This window comes from Capsicum annuum, chromosome 2 (assembly GCF_002878395.1).
Source record: "Capsicum annuum cultivar UCD-10X-F1 chromosome 2, UCD10Xv1.1, whole genome shotgun sequence".
NCBI lineage: Eukaryota > Viridiplantae > Streptophyta > Magnoliopsida > Solanales > Solanaceae > Capsicum > Capsicum annuum.
The window spans coordinates 128,585,176-128,602,431 of NC_061112.1; the positions used below are offsets into that span (position 1 = coordinate 128,585,176).

The following is a 17,256-nucleotide window of genomic DNA, read 5'->3' on the forward strand; positions in this document are numbered from 1 at the left end:
ATTTGAAATTATTTTCACTGTGGAGAAGCCAAATCTTATTTACTCCTTTTTCATGGCAGGCTAAACAAATAATACTATAAGCTAAAAGAGTTCAATTTTATTTGTCTTCTACTATAGGAGAAGTAATTTTTTTCTTTTTGTATTACCTTTAACATTAATAACAACTATTCATCATCAAATAATATAGGCTTTATGATAAACTACATACATTTTGTTACTTTTAAGGAGAATGCAAAGTACTGTGGTGAAATGATACCAAAATGCCATGTACTGAGATAAAAGCATTGACATTTTGTTACTACTCATCGACATTTAGATTTTAATTATCTAACAAAATTAATTTTTGTTTACTTCGGAGTTAGAAATTGGTGATGTTTTCGAAATTCTTAACAGCAGCTTTGCGGCGGCGCAACCGCCGTCTCCGCCCTTTCTCCACGGCGGCGGCAGCGGCGGTTGGAGAACCGGATGCTACCGGCGGCATCACAATGAAAGGTGTAAAAATATCCGGCAGACCTCTTTACCTAGATATGCAGGCGACTTCTCCGATTGATCCTAGGGTTCTCGACGCTATGCTTCCTTACCACATCTCCCGTTTCGGTAATCCCCATTCCCGAACTCACCTTTACGGGTGGGAATCGGATCAGGCCGTTGAGGAGGCCCGAGCACAAGTAGCAACACTAGTTAAAGCTTCTCCTAAGGAGATTATTTTCACGTCTGGTGCTACTGAGTCTAACAACATTTCGGTTAAGGGAGTTTTGCATTTTTATAGAGATAAGAAGCGACATGTTATTACTACTCAAACGGAGCATAAATGTGTTTTGGATTCTTGCCGTCATTTACAGCAAGAGGGCTTTGATGTAACTTATCTTCCTGTTGAGTCTGATGGGCTTGCTGATCTTGAGAAGCTTCGAGCTGCGATAAGGCCTGATACGGGGTTAGTGTCAGTTATGATGGTAAATAATGAAATTGGTGTGATTCAGCCTATGGAGGAAATTGGGAAAATTTGTAAGGAGTTTAATGTTCCTTTTCATACGGATGCTGCGCAAGCGTTGGGGAAGATTCCAATTGATGTGGAGAAGATGAACATAAGTTTGATGTCGTTAAGTGGGCATAAAATTTATGGGCCAAAAGGTGTTGGTGCTTTGTATATTAGGCGTAGGCCGAGGATTAGGGTTGAGCCTCAGATGAATGGGGGTGGACAAGAGAGAGGGATTAGGAGTGGGACGGTACCTACTCCGTTAGTGGTAGGGTTTGGGGCAGCATGTGAACTTGCAATGAAGGAAATGGAATATGATGACCAGAGGATTAAAGCTTTGCAGGAGAGGTTACTGAATGGTATAAGGTCTAAGATTGATGGGGTTGTTATAAATGGAAGTGTTGAAAGGCGATATGCTGGGAATTTGAACTTATCTTTTGCATATGTGGAAGGTGAGAGCTTGTTAATGGGACTGAAGGAGGTTGCAGTGTCAAGTGGAAGTGCATGTACCAGTGCAAGTTTGGAGCCCTCCTATGTGTTGAGGGCGTTGGGAGTTGAAGAAGATATGGCCCATACATCAATTCGATATGGAATTGGAAGGTTTACTACTGAGCAAGAGGTTGATCGCGCGGTTGATCTTACAGTCAAGCAGGTTGAGAAATTGAGGGAAATGAGCCCACTATATGAAATGGTTAAAGAGGGCATTGATATAAAGAGTATACAGTGGGCACAACATTAGATTGTTGCTAAATTTTTGGAATTGTGACGATAACTATCTCTACATGAGCATATGGAATGAAGTTGATCGGCCAGGTTCTTGTTTAGAATATTTAACATTCTAGGGCTTCAAGGCCATTTTTATGAGTTAAGTTTCTGCAATAAGACACACTGTCATCGACTGTAAGTTGACACTGTAATTGTGTATGATGTAGCCATTGAGTTGCTTTAGTGACAGGATGTAGCATCTATTTTGGGAAAAAATGATGGGTATTTCTGCCCTTGCATTTTGGTTTCTCATATTTTGCTTGTGACCATTGAAAAGCTTATATGATTTTAGACACAACTGTATTTTCTTGATTATATCAGGCAAGTTTATGGTGTTTCTGATTATCTCCGGACATAGTTTTGGGTGCTTTTTCTGCATCTAATAATCTGTCCTCGCTACCTATACTATTGACGATAACATATCTTTTATCATCTTGTATTGGTTTAAATTCTACAGGGTTATTATTTCACTGTGAACTATAAATCTATTATCAATATCGTCATTCATTATCTTGAGCCGAGGGTCCTTCATAAACAACCCCTCTACCTCCATGACGTAATGGAAAGTCAACATACACTCTACCCTTCCCAGACCCCACTTGTGGAATTTCACTGGGTATGTTGTTGTTACGTTCTTAAACTCTGTGTCAAAGTCAAAATCCAACAAACAAATCGAAACTGAGTGAGTAATTGAGTTGGAGCAAACAAGAAGTATAGGAGATTGAGCCGGCTATAAGGACTATATAGCAGGGCACATGGTTGGAATTGCCACTGTTATCATCAGTCACCCATCTGATACCGTCAAGGTCCATTTCTATTTTCTTCAACCCTACTCCATTACCCATTTGCAATTTCATTTTTGGCGTTGCTCTTTGATTGCTTTTGATTTGATCATCATTAGTTGATATGTATTGGTTTGAACATAGTATCCCATCTTTTCTTTTCTTTGCATCGTTGGTGTAAAATGAGTCATGCCAAAGCTGCTATAGAGTTATTGCTGTACCTAGCTAAAAGGATTTTGGATAAGGTTTTTGTAAATGGAGGAAGATCCTTAAGTAGGCACTAGTCAATGCTACTTTTCACAGAATATAATTCCCCTTTTTAATTGTAATCTGTTTTCATTAGTCCAGTTTCCACTTGCAGGGTTAAATTTTGGAAATTGAGAAAAAATACTCAAATTTTTGCTATGCAATATTGGTGGGTGATGTTATTCTTACTTTCACTTATTGTAATCAAGTTGTTCATCCTTGATACTGAATATGCTTAAACTTAACAAAAGTAGATGCTTTCTTCTTCTATTCTTAATCTCTTTAAATAGCTAGATGTTTTGCTGGTTAAAACATACTCATCTTCTGCTTTATATAGCTTGATAGTTGATGATTTTTGACGTGAACTTTGAGTAAATCTTTTCAGCATACTGATTATCAGATGGAAAACTAGGCTATAGTTATGTAGGGAAATTCACCATAAAGTATTTGTGGTGAATGGTAGTATTGTTTATTTATGCACTATGAAGACATAGAGCTCCATCCGTCCCAAATCAAATTTCAACTACCTATTTCAGTTTCTCCGAAATTCAATGTCTGCTTTTCTAGACAGGACAGCTTTCCCTTATATTCTTTAAAACTTTCTCAGAGAGGCAATTATGAAAAGAGCATCATTGGACTTACTTTGAAATTGTAAAAGAATTCCATCTTCCTTTAGAATTGACACAATTTTCACTTTTTGGATCCACTTCTTAGTAAGTGCATAAAAACTTCCAATCTTGTTTTACCCATATAATGGATGATACTTGTGGTATTAATTTATTTTATGGATCCTTTAGTGATATTAATTTATCATACGTGTTCTGAGATTTGTGGTCCTGTTTGTGGTGTTCCTCTCTTCAAACTATCAAACAATTAATTTCTTAGCTAGATTTGTGTGGTTAACATTGTTCAAGCACGTAAATGGAAATTGAAGTGATTTCTCAAAGCTTCACTGAGATGATTAGCTGCCAGATATTATTGAAGTTTGCTATGGTTCGAGAATTAATATAGAAGGAACTAGCTGATAGCCTTTTGCATAAGCAGGGCTACTTGATGTAAGATACCTGTCTGGAACAGTTATATACTTATATCTTACTTAAAAATTAGAAAAGTTGCGTCTTGCACATTTTCAGTTGTGAAAGGATTCCTTGCTAATATGAAATTCTCCCTCACTACACTTGCCATTTCTAAAAAGATATATGTAATTCTCCTTCTTATTGCATGCTGCATGAATTGGTGTATTATGCATATTCTGTGGCTGTTGCAATGCAATTCAAATTAGCATTTAGCGACTTTGTTGGTCATCACCAGCCTTCCTTCTGCAAGGAAAGATCTGATATGTGGAGCTTGGTGCACTTTTCCTCTAATAATGATCTTCCTCTGCATAAATATCTTAAGAAATGATTGAGCTATTAAATCTTGTAGGCTTTTTAAATCAATAAGATTTCAACTCTTTTCCTCAAGATTTTGCAGTCTGAATGTGAAATTACAGCTCATATGCGCCTCAACGTAAATGTTAGACAATCTTGCACATTAGTAAGCAGCAAAAAAAAGAGAAGTCAATATTTAGTACTTGTAGATAAAGTTATACGTTTAGGCATTGGTGACCAACATTACATGACTTTTCAGTAATTCTTTTATGTAGGCAATTTGTTTTGCCCCTGAAAAATTTGGCCCTTTTGAACTTTCAGCATATTCTTGGCACCTTCAGGTACATCATTTGGTAAATATTAGGATAGCTTGTGATACAAATTCTACGCAGGAGTGATACTTTGACACACTGTTCTTTGGGCCTGGACCAAGCCATTCTACAGGCTAACTATCACTAAGGAGAAGAACTCCAGAAGATGACAGCATAGTTTTGAAGATATCCGGTACATGTCTTGTCCTATAAGTTTCTCTCTTTCTTCTGTTGATTGCCAATTTGAAGTTTGTTTGTTACTCTTTTAAAAGGAATCGTGATTATTTGACCTTTGTCTCTTATTGTTCAAGTTCCCCTCACCTTTGTTTGGTATGTTAGAAGTCTCATTTATACATTAAATGAAATTGTAAACCGTAATACTTTTAGGCTGAGATAGGTCAAAAGCTGAAAGACGCCTCAATTTAACAGGGCTTGTATACCTATTTATCTCGTAGAATTTATGTTTACAGATGCCCATTGAGAGTTGTTCTCTTGCCTTAAGGCAAAAAACATCTCAAAACATGGAACTTAACTTATGGAAGTACAGGCCCCCAAGGCTTTGGTCTAGTGGTCAGAGCACAACTCTTGATGTGTATAAGCGCACGTCACGAGTTCGTACCCTGTTGCAGACAAAAGCCTGGTATTTAAATGAAGAAGCGTACAGGGCAGACCCATTTTTCATCAAATTTCAAGTTGTTTGCCGCTTGCACTCGAGGATTACTTGGTTAAAAAAGAAAAGAACATATGGAAATGCAGGAATTAATAACTACAGGAGAAAAATTAACATAGAAACCTCGTAAAGTGAGTTGGAATGTCAACATGGAAGACTTGTGAGCACCATGTGATATGCATTCAGACTATAAATATTTCATTTTTCAAATACTAGCAGACAGTGCCAGCGGCTTATTCGTTTCGTCCTTCCCTTACATAAGGAAATGGAAGTTCTATTAGCTAGAATTCCAGAAATTGAAGGTCACAAATAACAATTTGCTTAGAAATCCGGAAATTGACAGAAGATAGAGAGCATGCTTAAACCACATCGCTTTGTGTAATTTGCTTCAGAAAGTAGGTGATTTCCATGCCAGTGATGCTGATGCTGCTTCAGTTCAAACTTTCTCCTTGGGAGTCGTATGAAATTTTACGGCGGCGCTCATTGTGACCTGCCAAACGCCTTCTGCAACTCCTTTTAGCTTCATCAAACTCTGCTAACAGATGAAATCTGCACCTCATCACGCGAACAATTGAAAATTCACATTAAAAGCTCTGTTTTCTCCCTGTTCATTAGAAAATGATATACTCCTACACTTGGGAATCTGAAAGTAGCTGATTAGAAAATACATGAGATGGCTGTGGCTGCAGCCAGGTTTTCTTTTCTGAAAAGATACAGCACGGATTTTCGTAGGAAGAAGAATCTTATTTAGAATACCTCATTGTCAGTTGGATGACTTCGGAATAAAGAATTGTCTGAAGAATATTCTCTTTTTGCAAGGGAAAAAACTAATCGTTTCGCTTACCAGTATTTGCCCCTCTCCCTTTAAAGGAAACAAAAGAATCTTTTGTATACCAATTTCAGTTGGAATAAAGCTTACCTTCTACTACCTAAAGAAGGGATGATCAAGAAACCCTATCTCAGACCGAAGGGATCGACTATTCATTTCTCTATGCTAGTGTTATTTATTCACATTTGGTCGTCCAATTTGAAGAAGCACTTGGGACAGCGAAATTAGTTCAAAGAAGAAGTCATCATCGTTGCTTGATTTGGATTTGGTTCCATATCAAGGAAACCTCGAGGTTATCGACTGTCTCTTAATTAGATGCAGCCATGGTCGTAATAAGCACATTTCAAAGTTATAGTCTATTAATGTCATCGGATTTATTTGGAAGATCCAGTAGTTTCCTGGCTTCGTTGCTATATCACGTTTTGAAAGACCGAGTTTTGCTTTTTCACAGAGTCTATGATTAAATAAGTGCTAGGCATAGCATATTGTGTGAAATTTGATCGTTGCGGTTACAGGTTTGTTTCTACATGTGTTAGTGTTTGCCTATGTTTTGGTATTGGTTCTTGATATACGAGGATTCCAACATGTTGCATAAAATGAATCAGCAGTCGAGCTTATATTACCACCTTCTTTGATGTTTTGGTTACTTTTCGTCTGTGACTTTAATGTAAGAAAAGACTTTTTGGGTGCACATAATTGGTTTCCAAGATATTGTCACTATACAACTCGGAAGGCACAGATAAAATAGCGATATTCATCAAAAAGTAGGGAGGGGTTACTTACCTGCTACATTGCTGACAGAATCGCTGCTGGAGTCCACTAATAAGTACTATTGAAGACTTTGAATGGAACTCGCACACCTTGTGGCGGCGATGGTATGGCTTGGCATTTGCCATATCTGCAGTGCACTGCTCGACCTGACAAGAAGGATGTGATGACCCTCCACCAGATAGCTTCCTCCCAGAGGGACTCAACACCCTCTTCCTTTTGTTATCCTCTTCAACACTTTCATGTTCATCCTCTTCCTCTTCGGCTTCATTTATGGTTCTCTTCCCTTCCCATTTGTTAGTGTCCATCCCTGTGAGGAGAAATTAGTTGGACCAAAATAGAGTGAGGAACCCTGATGGAGGAGTATGAAACTTGAACCAAAGGTAAAAAAAAGAGAAAGGGAAGTACGTGTGAGGACCACCACTTCCATACTTTTCCTCCTATGTGAAGTCTAGTAAGTGACTAAGTGGAGATGTTTTGGTGTTAAGATGAGCTAAAATACTGATTGGTGTTCCGTACAAAAGTGGGGCAGATAGGGGGTGGGGTGGGGGCAGGTGAAGGTGGAATTGTATTGAAACTACTCTTACTGGCCTCAACTTACCACACATCCACTTTTAACATGATATAGCTTTTATGTAAAGAAACATGTGACCATTCCATAACATAGTACATGAGATGTGAAGAGCATTTATGATGGACTTTGCTAAAGTTCGTTTGAATATCTACCGTTGATTTCATTCCTAGTTAGTGGACCCACTTAACTTTTGTCAAGGTTTTTATTGGGCAGTCAGCAAGCCTCTCAGCAATCAGTATTCACTGTTTTAGGATGTGGAGAAGCTGATAGAATATTCAATTTGGTGCTTGCTAGTTGGTGTTCACAAGTAGAATATCCAATTTGGTGCTTGCTAGTCGGTGTTCACAAGATATTTTGACAATTAATTGAGGAGTTGTGTCAACCATAGACCAAAGCCAGTGGCTTGTAGTGACTACGCTCTCTCTTTTCCTAAGGCTTTGAAGGCATCGAAAGAGTTGGTGTCGATTGAACGGTGGCACAATTACTCTTTTGCCCTGTTCTCCCGGACCCGAGTTAACGAGTTCCTTCTTCCACCCTAGGCAAACACAACCATTCTCCAAAAGCATTTAATACGAGTATTCATGAACTACGTTACATGGGCTCATTTGTTAAGACATTGCGACAAGGGTATGTATTAGTAATTGGTTGCAGCTATTCCTTTTTCTGAAAATTTCGAAGTTAAATACCTGTAATAGTCATTTAACATAGTTTAGGGTAGTTCTTCATATCTGAACGGAGCCAAGTAAGTTACTGTTTTTTTTTTTTTTTTTTCCATTATTCATACTGCAAGTTGGTCTCTCAGTTGTCGTTGTCGGTCCAGCAGAGCGTTTGTTGCACTTCTTGAGTGCTCAATTGTTGCACTGGCTTTCCATTATCACTAGACTAGATATCTAACTCGTCTACCTAAAGCCATCATTATCTTAGTTACCCATAAAAACACTAGCCATCATTATCTTGCACACTTACATTACTCAAAATAAATTAACAAATTCCTGCAAGTATCGCTATTTGGTAGTCTTTTTCAAGCAAGTAAAATCTTGTAGTAGTAGTATTTTTGATTGGAAGTGAACGGTAAAGAATTGCATAGTTCAATGAATCAATGAACTAGCCCTTTATGTGTTTGCCGTGTGCTAATTTTCTGTCTAATTTTTGTGATGTGGACTTAATTCGTTAAATGGTTTCAGATTATAATTGCTGCTGCTTTTTTCTTTTTTAAATAAATAATCCTTGACGTTTGGTTTAGTTTTAATATCCATAAGTGGGCACCTAGCTTTTTTGTGATGCTACATCTATCATAGCTATAGGACCTAGTATTAAATTGATAATGCACTGTACTAGCCACTAGGACAGCTCTGTGGCTATTAGCCATATGAATTATTTAATTATTAATTTTCAAATTAAATTATTGAAGCTACAGCCTGAGTGCAATTGATGAGTAATTATTAGTCTCCACTTAGATTTCCAGTTCTCATAGTTATGTCGGTAATTCTTGAAGTGGTAGTGTTGTTTTATAGCTTAATGGTTGAGCAGTATAACGAGAATATTAGGTTTGTGTAGAGATTCTTAAAGTTAGCTCATTTGAATATTCCCCGTGCCGCGTCCAAGGGTGTGACCTAGTGGTCAATGAAGCTGTTGAGGACCATGCAATCTCATATTCAAATTTCAGCAGATCGATAATTGATCGTGAAGTTCGACAATCTTTCGAGGGAAAGTAACAAGATGACTGACAAGGAGACTTGATTATTGGAAGAAACAAAACAAGATTAGGACTTGGCTGAAAAAGAAGTGAGGTTATGAGTATCACGATTGATGATCATCGATAAAGAAGTTCTCTTCCTGAGATTTCTTTATTTAAAGTTGCTAGCTCCTCTTGTTTTCTTATCATCTTCCTTAACATCCTCAAATCTTTTTATTATTAGTAGATAAACAGTTAACACTATTTACCGAATAACTTGATTATGTGCGATGCGAGAAACTGTGAATTTGTGATGTAATAACCTTGCAAAGAAGATGGAAATATCTTTGCTTGAGGAAAAAAGATTTACAAAGTGCTCATTAGCTTACATATTACTTCTGAGTTATGATAAGAGCACCAAAAAAATGTCTTTTGGTGAGTGTTGGAGAATAAAGCCAGTAGTGTGAGAACGAACAATAACAAGAGATCAAAAGGAGTATTTCGTAAATGTGGGTTCACATCAAGGATTACCATCGAGACAATATTTGTTTATCCTAACTATGGAATGAACTAATTAACACGATAGAAGATGAGGCAACATGATGAATATTAGCTATTCATAGACGATATTCTATAATTACTAACTAGTGAGGGTGTCAGCTAAAAATTTAAACTCGCAAGTTTCACCATAAAGAGTTAAAAGTTTTTTTTTAGAATAAGTAGAAGTTGGAACAAATAGCATTGCTTGTTTAATCGGTATAAGAAGAGTGATATTAGGTGAGATTAAATAACATTATATTGCCTAAGTGCGAAATAACATAAATATTCAGGCTCAATATTTCAAGAAGATGGTATGATCCATGGAGATGTTAATACATAAAATCAAAATATGATGATGGATAAGCTCAAACTTTTTAAAATTCTTGTTGGAGCCCAGCTCATCAGCCCAATATAACCCATTAGTTCAGGCACAGAAAGAACAAGAACGGCCCATTTTGATTTTAACCTCGTTACTATTGTGAGTAGTTTCCCCTAAAATTGGGAAAAGGACATGGTTTGATCATTTTTTTTTGTATAAATAATATAAATACCAACCATTTTGAAAGTAATTACATTCTCTCCCACTTTTTTAATTACTTTACTCTCTCTCCCTATTAATAGACATAACATAACTGACATGTAAATAGCGGTGTATATGTTGGAATTTTTGTAATATGTTTAGGAAGTTGAGATTTTTTGTAATATTGGAAACATAGGTTGTGTATTTATGTAATTTTTAGTTTTTTTTTTTTAAAAATGGGAAACTTACATAAATTTCTAAATGTTTAAGTGTTATTACATTTTATCCCAACTATTTGGGTAATTACATCATATCCCAATTTTTTAAAATTGTGATACATTTGTTATATCGTGATACATATAAAAAGCGATACATTTAAAACTGACTAGATATTTATTTTAGGAAGTAACAGATTTTGTTTTATTATGCAGATCAAAACACAATCAATCAGTTACAAGCTGAATTCTTATATATCGAAAATCCACAATTCTCCTCGACCAACTTTCAAATTTGAAGTATCACCCATCACTGAAGATTCAAATTTAAAAATTTCACCGGAATTGACGCGAAAGGGTCACTTTTGGTAGGTTATTGGTGACGTCGGTGGGGTGGTTTTTGTGGTAGGCTGTTATGGGGTTTTCAGTGGTGAGTGGGTCATTTTTTAGTGGACCGGCGCTGACTCACCAAAATAATGAGCTTCGGTGATGGGAATGGTTGCTCCGTATTCCTCCAGTGTGAACAAAATGTATCACCCATTAATAGCATATGAATCACCCAATAATTGATGACGCCGATGGGCTATTGATGACATTGGTGGGGTGGTTTTTTGGTAGGCTGTTATGGAGTTTTTCGGTAGTGAGTGGGTCATTTTTTAGTGGACCGGCGCTGATTCATAGAAAAAGTGAGCTCCGGTGATGGGAATGACTGCTCCGTTCTCCTCTAGTGTGAACAAAATATATCACCCATTAATAATATATGAATCACCCAATAATTAAAATAATAAATGTATCTACCATTAATACCATATGTATCACCCATTAATAGCATATGTATCCACCCATTAAAATCATACAAACTTTATCTATCGTATGAATCACCATAATACCCATATAATAATATCATATTTATCATTCGTATGAATCACCATTAAAGAATAAGCATGTATGAATAACTAAATAAATTTATATATTTATCAATCATTTAAAAAAAAATTGGGAGAGATTTTAGGGTAGGAAATTATGAAAAAAAATAGTTACATGCGTTAATGGAGGAGAGAAAATCGGGAAGGAAGATGTTTTAATTGATTATAATTTGGGAGAGATTTTAGGGAAGGTAATCTTTGAAAAAAAAAAATCTTGCATGAGTTAATGGTGGAGTAAAAATAAGATGTGGGGTTTTGTTGATATGTATCAAGAGTAAAGTTGAAAATCAAAATTTAATGTAAATTTTTAAAAGGTAAGGGATATTGGGTAATATAGTCTCTGAAGTTTGGGTTTTGTATAATTTATCCTAAAAAAAGATGACCCACAATTTAAAAATTTGGACAACTGTAGCTAGTCGACCCAATTTATTTTTCTCTTTTAGCCATTGGATCAATCGGCCACATGTAGTTTTTATACCCAATTAATACATTTTTATATCATATTGATTACATTTTTATACTACATTGATACATTTTTTAAAAAAGAGAGAGGGGATCATATACCAATTGATATTCTTTTATACCGCGTTGATACACTTTTATAAAAACAAGCTAGAAGGAAAATCTATGCATGCATATGCAGTGTCCATATATTCAATTGATACTCTTTTATATTCGATTGATATATCTTTATACCACATTGATACAGTCTGCGTAAGCATATATAGTAGTTATTTCTATTAACCGTTCAGTTAAGACAACAAGTTAAAAAGGATAGAAACGGAGAGTATATTTTTACTCCGTCGTTTGATATCAACAAATCTTCTTTTGTTACACTTTTCTACGTATAACCTACCTAAAAATTCTTACTTTGCGTCGAAATTCTCTATTTGATTTTGAGATTTTTGTTGAAAATGGTGAAAAAATCGAGTCTGTCAAATAAAAAAGCAAGCAAGAAAGTGATGAAAGACGATACTTTATCTGTTTATGAATTTACTGAGGATGATTTCTCATTAAAGAGAGTAGTTGTACAAATTGTTCCCGATTTCAAGTTGCATTCAAGCACTAAATCTGTTTACCAAATCTCTACTGGAAGAAAGACTCGATCGCAAAATAAAACAGGTGTGAAAGGTAAGGGCACTGAATCTAATCTGAAGAAGAAATTGCTCAAATCGCAAACAGGGAAAGGTGGATCAGTGAGAGGTAAATTAGCTTTGAAATGGAAGCTGATGAAGTGTGTTAATGCTGTTAGGAAAAATAAGAAAAAATTTGTACAGGTGTATAATGGTGGTATGACACTGAACTTTGAGGTCCTGAAATGAAAATGGTACACGACTTATAATGATAGTGGTTATTTTATGGATATTTAATTGTGAGTGCTATTTTTATGAATTATTGTAGTTTTAGGTGCTATTATTGCCTTTTCCCCAATACTCTTTTAGCACATGCTATCAAATACTTTCTCCGTCCCATTTTATCCATCCCAAATTTCTTAATTTGATATCCCATTTTACTTGTCCTTTTTTACTTATCAAGACAATTTTTTTTTCATTGTACCCTTAGTGTAATTGATTACTTCTTGTTATTAGTCATCCATCAATATTGAAACTAATAACAAGACACAATTAAGAGGGGCAAAATGGTAAAGTTACCTTACCAATCATTATTTTCTTTATAGATGTGCCATCCCAATTTGGGACGGGTAAAATAGGATGGAGGGAGTATTTGCTATTTTTTTAAAGAAAAAAGTAATAAATGTAAATCATTCTTTTAGTAGGAAAAAAATTTAAACAAAATATATCCCCAACTAAAATATGGGAAAACTTCTGGAAAAAATGTTATTGGAATTCAAAGATTGACGAGTGGAATATATGGAAGAAACAATTCATGAGGTTCCAAAAATTTACTGAATTTCAAATCCCATGAATCGTTCCTCATTTTTTTTGTGTGTGTAAGGTCAACACTCAATGCTATGGAATGATTCATGAAATTTAAAACCTTTATAAATTCCTTCATATTTTGAATAGCGCATTTTTTTTGTTGAAATTTATTTCTCTATTATTTTTATGGCTCATTTTCCCCCAATATTTATGAACTCCCGCACATAAGGTCAGGTCAAGTAGTCAAGTTTACATCACAATAGTAGATACGGTCAATGTTCAAATAATAATAATACATAACTAGCGTATTTTATTTTACTACTACTATTTTTATTAGTTGCATATTCAGTTGGCCGTTGTGATTATTTTTGCCGAGCGGCAATATTGTGTAACTTTTCCATTAATATAACCTTAGCTTCCACAAAATACTAATTAATAAAAAAACAAAAATGAAAATCCCTACTTCAAACCCCAACTTGGTGTGACTAACATAGGAAATTATAATATTATTAAAATAAAAATCTTAGAGTGGAGAGTATTGTAAGTTGTTCAATCAAACAAGATTTGGAGGACCACAAATCCAAGTTAGGGACTTGATTCCCCCATAACGTGTAACATGTGGCACGATTATTGAACTTAATTAGTTACATCTTTAATTCCCTCCTCAAATATTAAAGTATTATTATGGATGTTGACTGTCATGACCTGTGATTGTGATCCTTGTCGTGGAACATTATGTTACTCCGTGCACTTTTATTTGTCTATAACAAATTCTGCATATCTTGAATAATAAATGTGTATAGTTTCATTGGACAAAAATAGGTGATATTAAGAGTGAAATAAATTATAAAAAGTTTTTGTGAATATACTAAAATGGATAATTAAAAATAAAAAAATTATTTTAATTATAGCGAACAAACAAAAACGAATGAAGAGAATATATAAACTGTAGTCCAACTTTCACTCGATGGGTGTGTTTGGTATGATGGAAAATGTTTTTCTATTTACCCTTCTTTGATTGCAATAAAATGTTTGGAAAATATTTTTCATAACAACTCATTTTTCTCAATTTGCGGGAAAGTGACTTCCCTCATGGGTCAAGGGAAGTCATTTTTCAGAAAATGACAAATGTGACTTATGACCCCACCTCCACCCCCACCCCCACCCCCACCCCCACCCCAACAACACGCATATTCATATGACTAAAAAAATTCACATTTCTCAAAAATTTACATTACTCGAAAATATTTTTACTGTGCTTTGCTTCAATTTTTCACTGCTTGAAATAAAAAACAGTGAAGTCCGAATTTTTCCCATTTTCAATATTCGTTGAATGTATTGTTATTTTCATATGCATAGAGGAAGACTTACCTATGTTACTTTTGCTGATTGCATATTTCATTTTGTCATCGATGTAACTTGTTTCACGAGATTGAATAAGCTTGTCGTTCCATTATATTTCTATTGATTGTAGTATCTTGAGATTGTCCTGACAAAATATTGAAAAGTGTCTTCTATATTTGCTAATTAATAGTTGTTTAAATTTAGTGATTATAATATTTTAGTATTCGATATTGATATTATTTGTTATGCTTAAATTAGTTCTTACAATTTGTTGAGTTGCTAGAGACACTGATATACTAGTTAACAGTTAGGAATATTTTTTTAAAAAATATTTTTTCACTCACCAATCAAACATTAGGAAATATTTTTCTAAAAAAACCGTCTCTACTCACAACCAAACACCATAAAATATTTTTTGAAAAATATTTTCTACTCACCAATCAAACATGAAAAAATAAGTAGAAAACCAACTTACTTTCCAGGAAAACATTTTCGATGAAAAATATTTTCCATCATACCAGACACACACCCTATATATGTTCGGATTATTATTTAACTAAAACTTTCCAGCTAATCTGATTATGGCCCCTCCAATTATTCTTCACTTATCAATTAAATTTAGTTGCTTGTTCCCACCTAATTACTAAAATTTCTAAATCCCATCAAATCTCCACTCTTTTGTTTCAAATGAAGAATGTGAACTTATTCTAATTTGCTAATGCTCCTACCATTTTCTTCCTAATGGAAAAAATAAAGTGGTGATGCTAAATAATACTGTTGTCATGGTTTGAAGTTTTCTATATTATGATTCTATTGATGGTAGTACAAATAATGCTACTCTAACATACTTAAAATCACCCAGTATTTTTTCCTAATTATAGTTGGTGAATATTCTTATCAAAGTTCATCCATTCATCGAGTTAAATACTACTACTCGATCCCTCAGGTTCATATTGTATATATTTTACTTTGAACATATCCCTAAAGAAATTCAATGAGATGAGTTTAAGTTTGGTGTATCGTCGTATTTTTTTTTTTACACCATCATGTGACTTTTACCTGCTGTAGCAGGTCATTCATTTTTATATTTTTACCTGAGAAATGAATGACCTGCTACAGCAGGTAAAAATTACTTGATAATGTAAAAAAAAAAATACATCGACGGTCCACCAAACTTAAATTCAAATAAGATATATTTTCATGAAATTATTCTTCATTAATTGATACTTAATAGTACCTATTTAATAGAGTTAATTCTTGGCTATGCAAAAATTCACTTATTTAAATAGGATAAATTTGGAAATGTAATAATTAATACCTTTTTAATTACATAAAACATATTTACTTGTCATGGACTTTTACCTAGTCTTCACAAAAATAAAACAGTTCTCTCTTTGTCCTTTACTTGTCCGCTTTTGACTCGACACAACTCTTACGAAATGATAAATAGAATAATATTTTTATTATATCATTTTTTTAAATATAATAAATTTTCTATTATGGTCAATGGATTGAGAAATGACTATAGTCAATAGGGATAAAAATTATCTCACGATTTTTCAGGAGAAGAAAAAAATGAACATCTATTTTTATTAATGAACAAGTAAAATTTTTTTTTTTCAACACAGACCAGTAAAAATGAGCATTTTATTAGTATAATAAATTAGTAAAAATGGAAAAAAGGAATATCATGGAAAAAAAAAATCAATGCATGTAAATTGTTGTGAAAATGATATAGCGGAAAATGATATATTTGGCAACAAACGATTGAATGAATAAGTCAAGAAGAGCGGTTGACAGCTTATTTGAAAATGAGGCGTTCTCTCTCACACTTATCTATAGTCTATTATTACAATTAGTACTATAATGTAATACTATATTACTATATACTATATCACAAAGTACATATTATTCTTAAGTTATTAATTTGATTTAGATTTTATTAATAACTTAAGATTAATTTAGTAAAACATATCTCTAATTAAAAATTTTCAAAAAGATATACCAACTTAACATAGAGCAATTAAATATAAAACGAAGGGAGTATCAAACTGATAGTATAAACTATAAAATATACCAAGAGCATAGATTCAATGTCAATTACCAATAAGGTGGCTTAGGGATGAAGTTAGAAAAACGTTTGCTTTTAGGCCTCTTAAATTTTGAGGCCCTCAAAAATTAATAGTAAATTTTATGATTTTTATTTTACTTAATTAAAATATTAATGAAATTACAGAATAAAAGATATAAAATTTAAACAAAAAAGAAAGAGAATAATTATCTTTTTTGTATCATGAATATTTTAGAATTTAGAATTAAACAGCTCAAATCTTCATATTAATAAATAAATTCTTTACAACAACATTCAAGGTATTGCATTACAAATAAATGAATAACATTATATTAGCTAGAATTAAATCTTTACTTTTATAAATAATAATATTAACATATGAAGTAAACATTTAATTTCTTTTAAGAATACTATACTAAAACCAAGCAGTATGTAAGCACAAAAAAGGTAATCCTAAAATATTATTATTATTTTTGTGTGTATGTGCATATATTTAATACCTTTTATTAAAATTTAACTTTAATCCATTAATTTTATTAAAAATTCTCCGAAAACATTCTTTTCCTTGGGAATCATCTTCATATTAAATGACGTGTGTACATTTCAATTACCTTGAACTTGTATATATACCTAACACCATTGCGCTTCAAAGAGACTCAAATCTGATAAATGAAACTATGGATTAATAAACTAGGCACACAAACGAATATTTTTTATCCATATTCAATACTTATATCAAGCAAATGAATGAAAAATATGTTTTGTTACATATTTTATCCCTTATTAGTTAAGTG

General features: G+C 33.7%; 2 protein-coding genes across 3 annotated transcripts; one reads left to right on the forward strand and one right to left on the reverse strand.

Annotated features, from left to right (window-relative positions):
- The first annotated feature begins 29 nt into the window (after window positions 1-29).
- LOC107859361 (cysteine desulfurase, mitochondrial) lies at window positions 30-2,086 on the forward strand. Its single transcript, XM_016704345.2, has one exon. It carries the CDS (start codon window positions 372-374, stop codon window positions 1,713-1,715), a length of 1,344 nt encoding a protein of 447 aa, XP_016559831.1. The 5' UTR covers window positions 30-371; the 3' UTR covers window positions 1,716-2,086.
- Window positions 2,087-5,252: 3,166 nt separating this feature from the next.
- LOC107859362 (squamosa promoter-binding protein 1) lies at window positions 5,253-7,967 on the reverse strand. 2 transcript variants are annotated; one of them, XM_016704347.2, is made up of 3 exons: window positions 7,319-7,967; window positions 6,733-7,027; window positions 5,253-5,669 (listed from the first exon to the last, which is right to left on the reverse strand). In XM_016704347.2, exons 1-3 carry the CDS (start codon window positions 7,323-7,325, stop codon window positions 5,552-5,554), a joined length of 420 nt encoding a protein of 139 aa, XP_016559833.1. In that variant the 5' UTR covers window positions 7,326-7,967; the 3' UTR covers window positions 5,253-5,551. The 2 variants fall into 2 exon arrangements, with proteins under 2 accessions (XP_016559833.1, XP_016559832.1); XM_016704346.2 differs by having other exon boundaries at window positions 7,126-7,966.
- Between the last annotated feature and the right edge of the window lie 9,289 nt (window positions 7,968-17,256).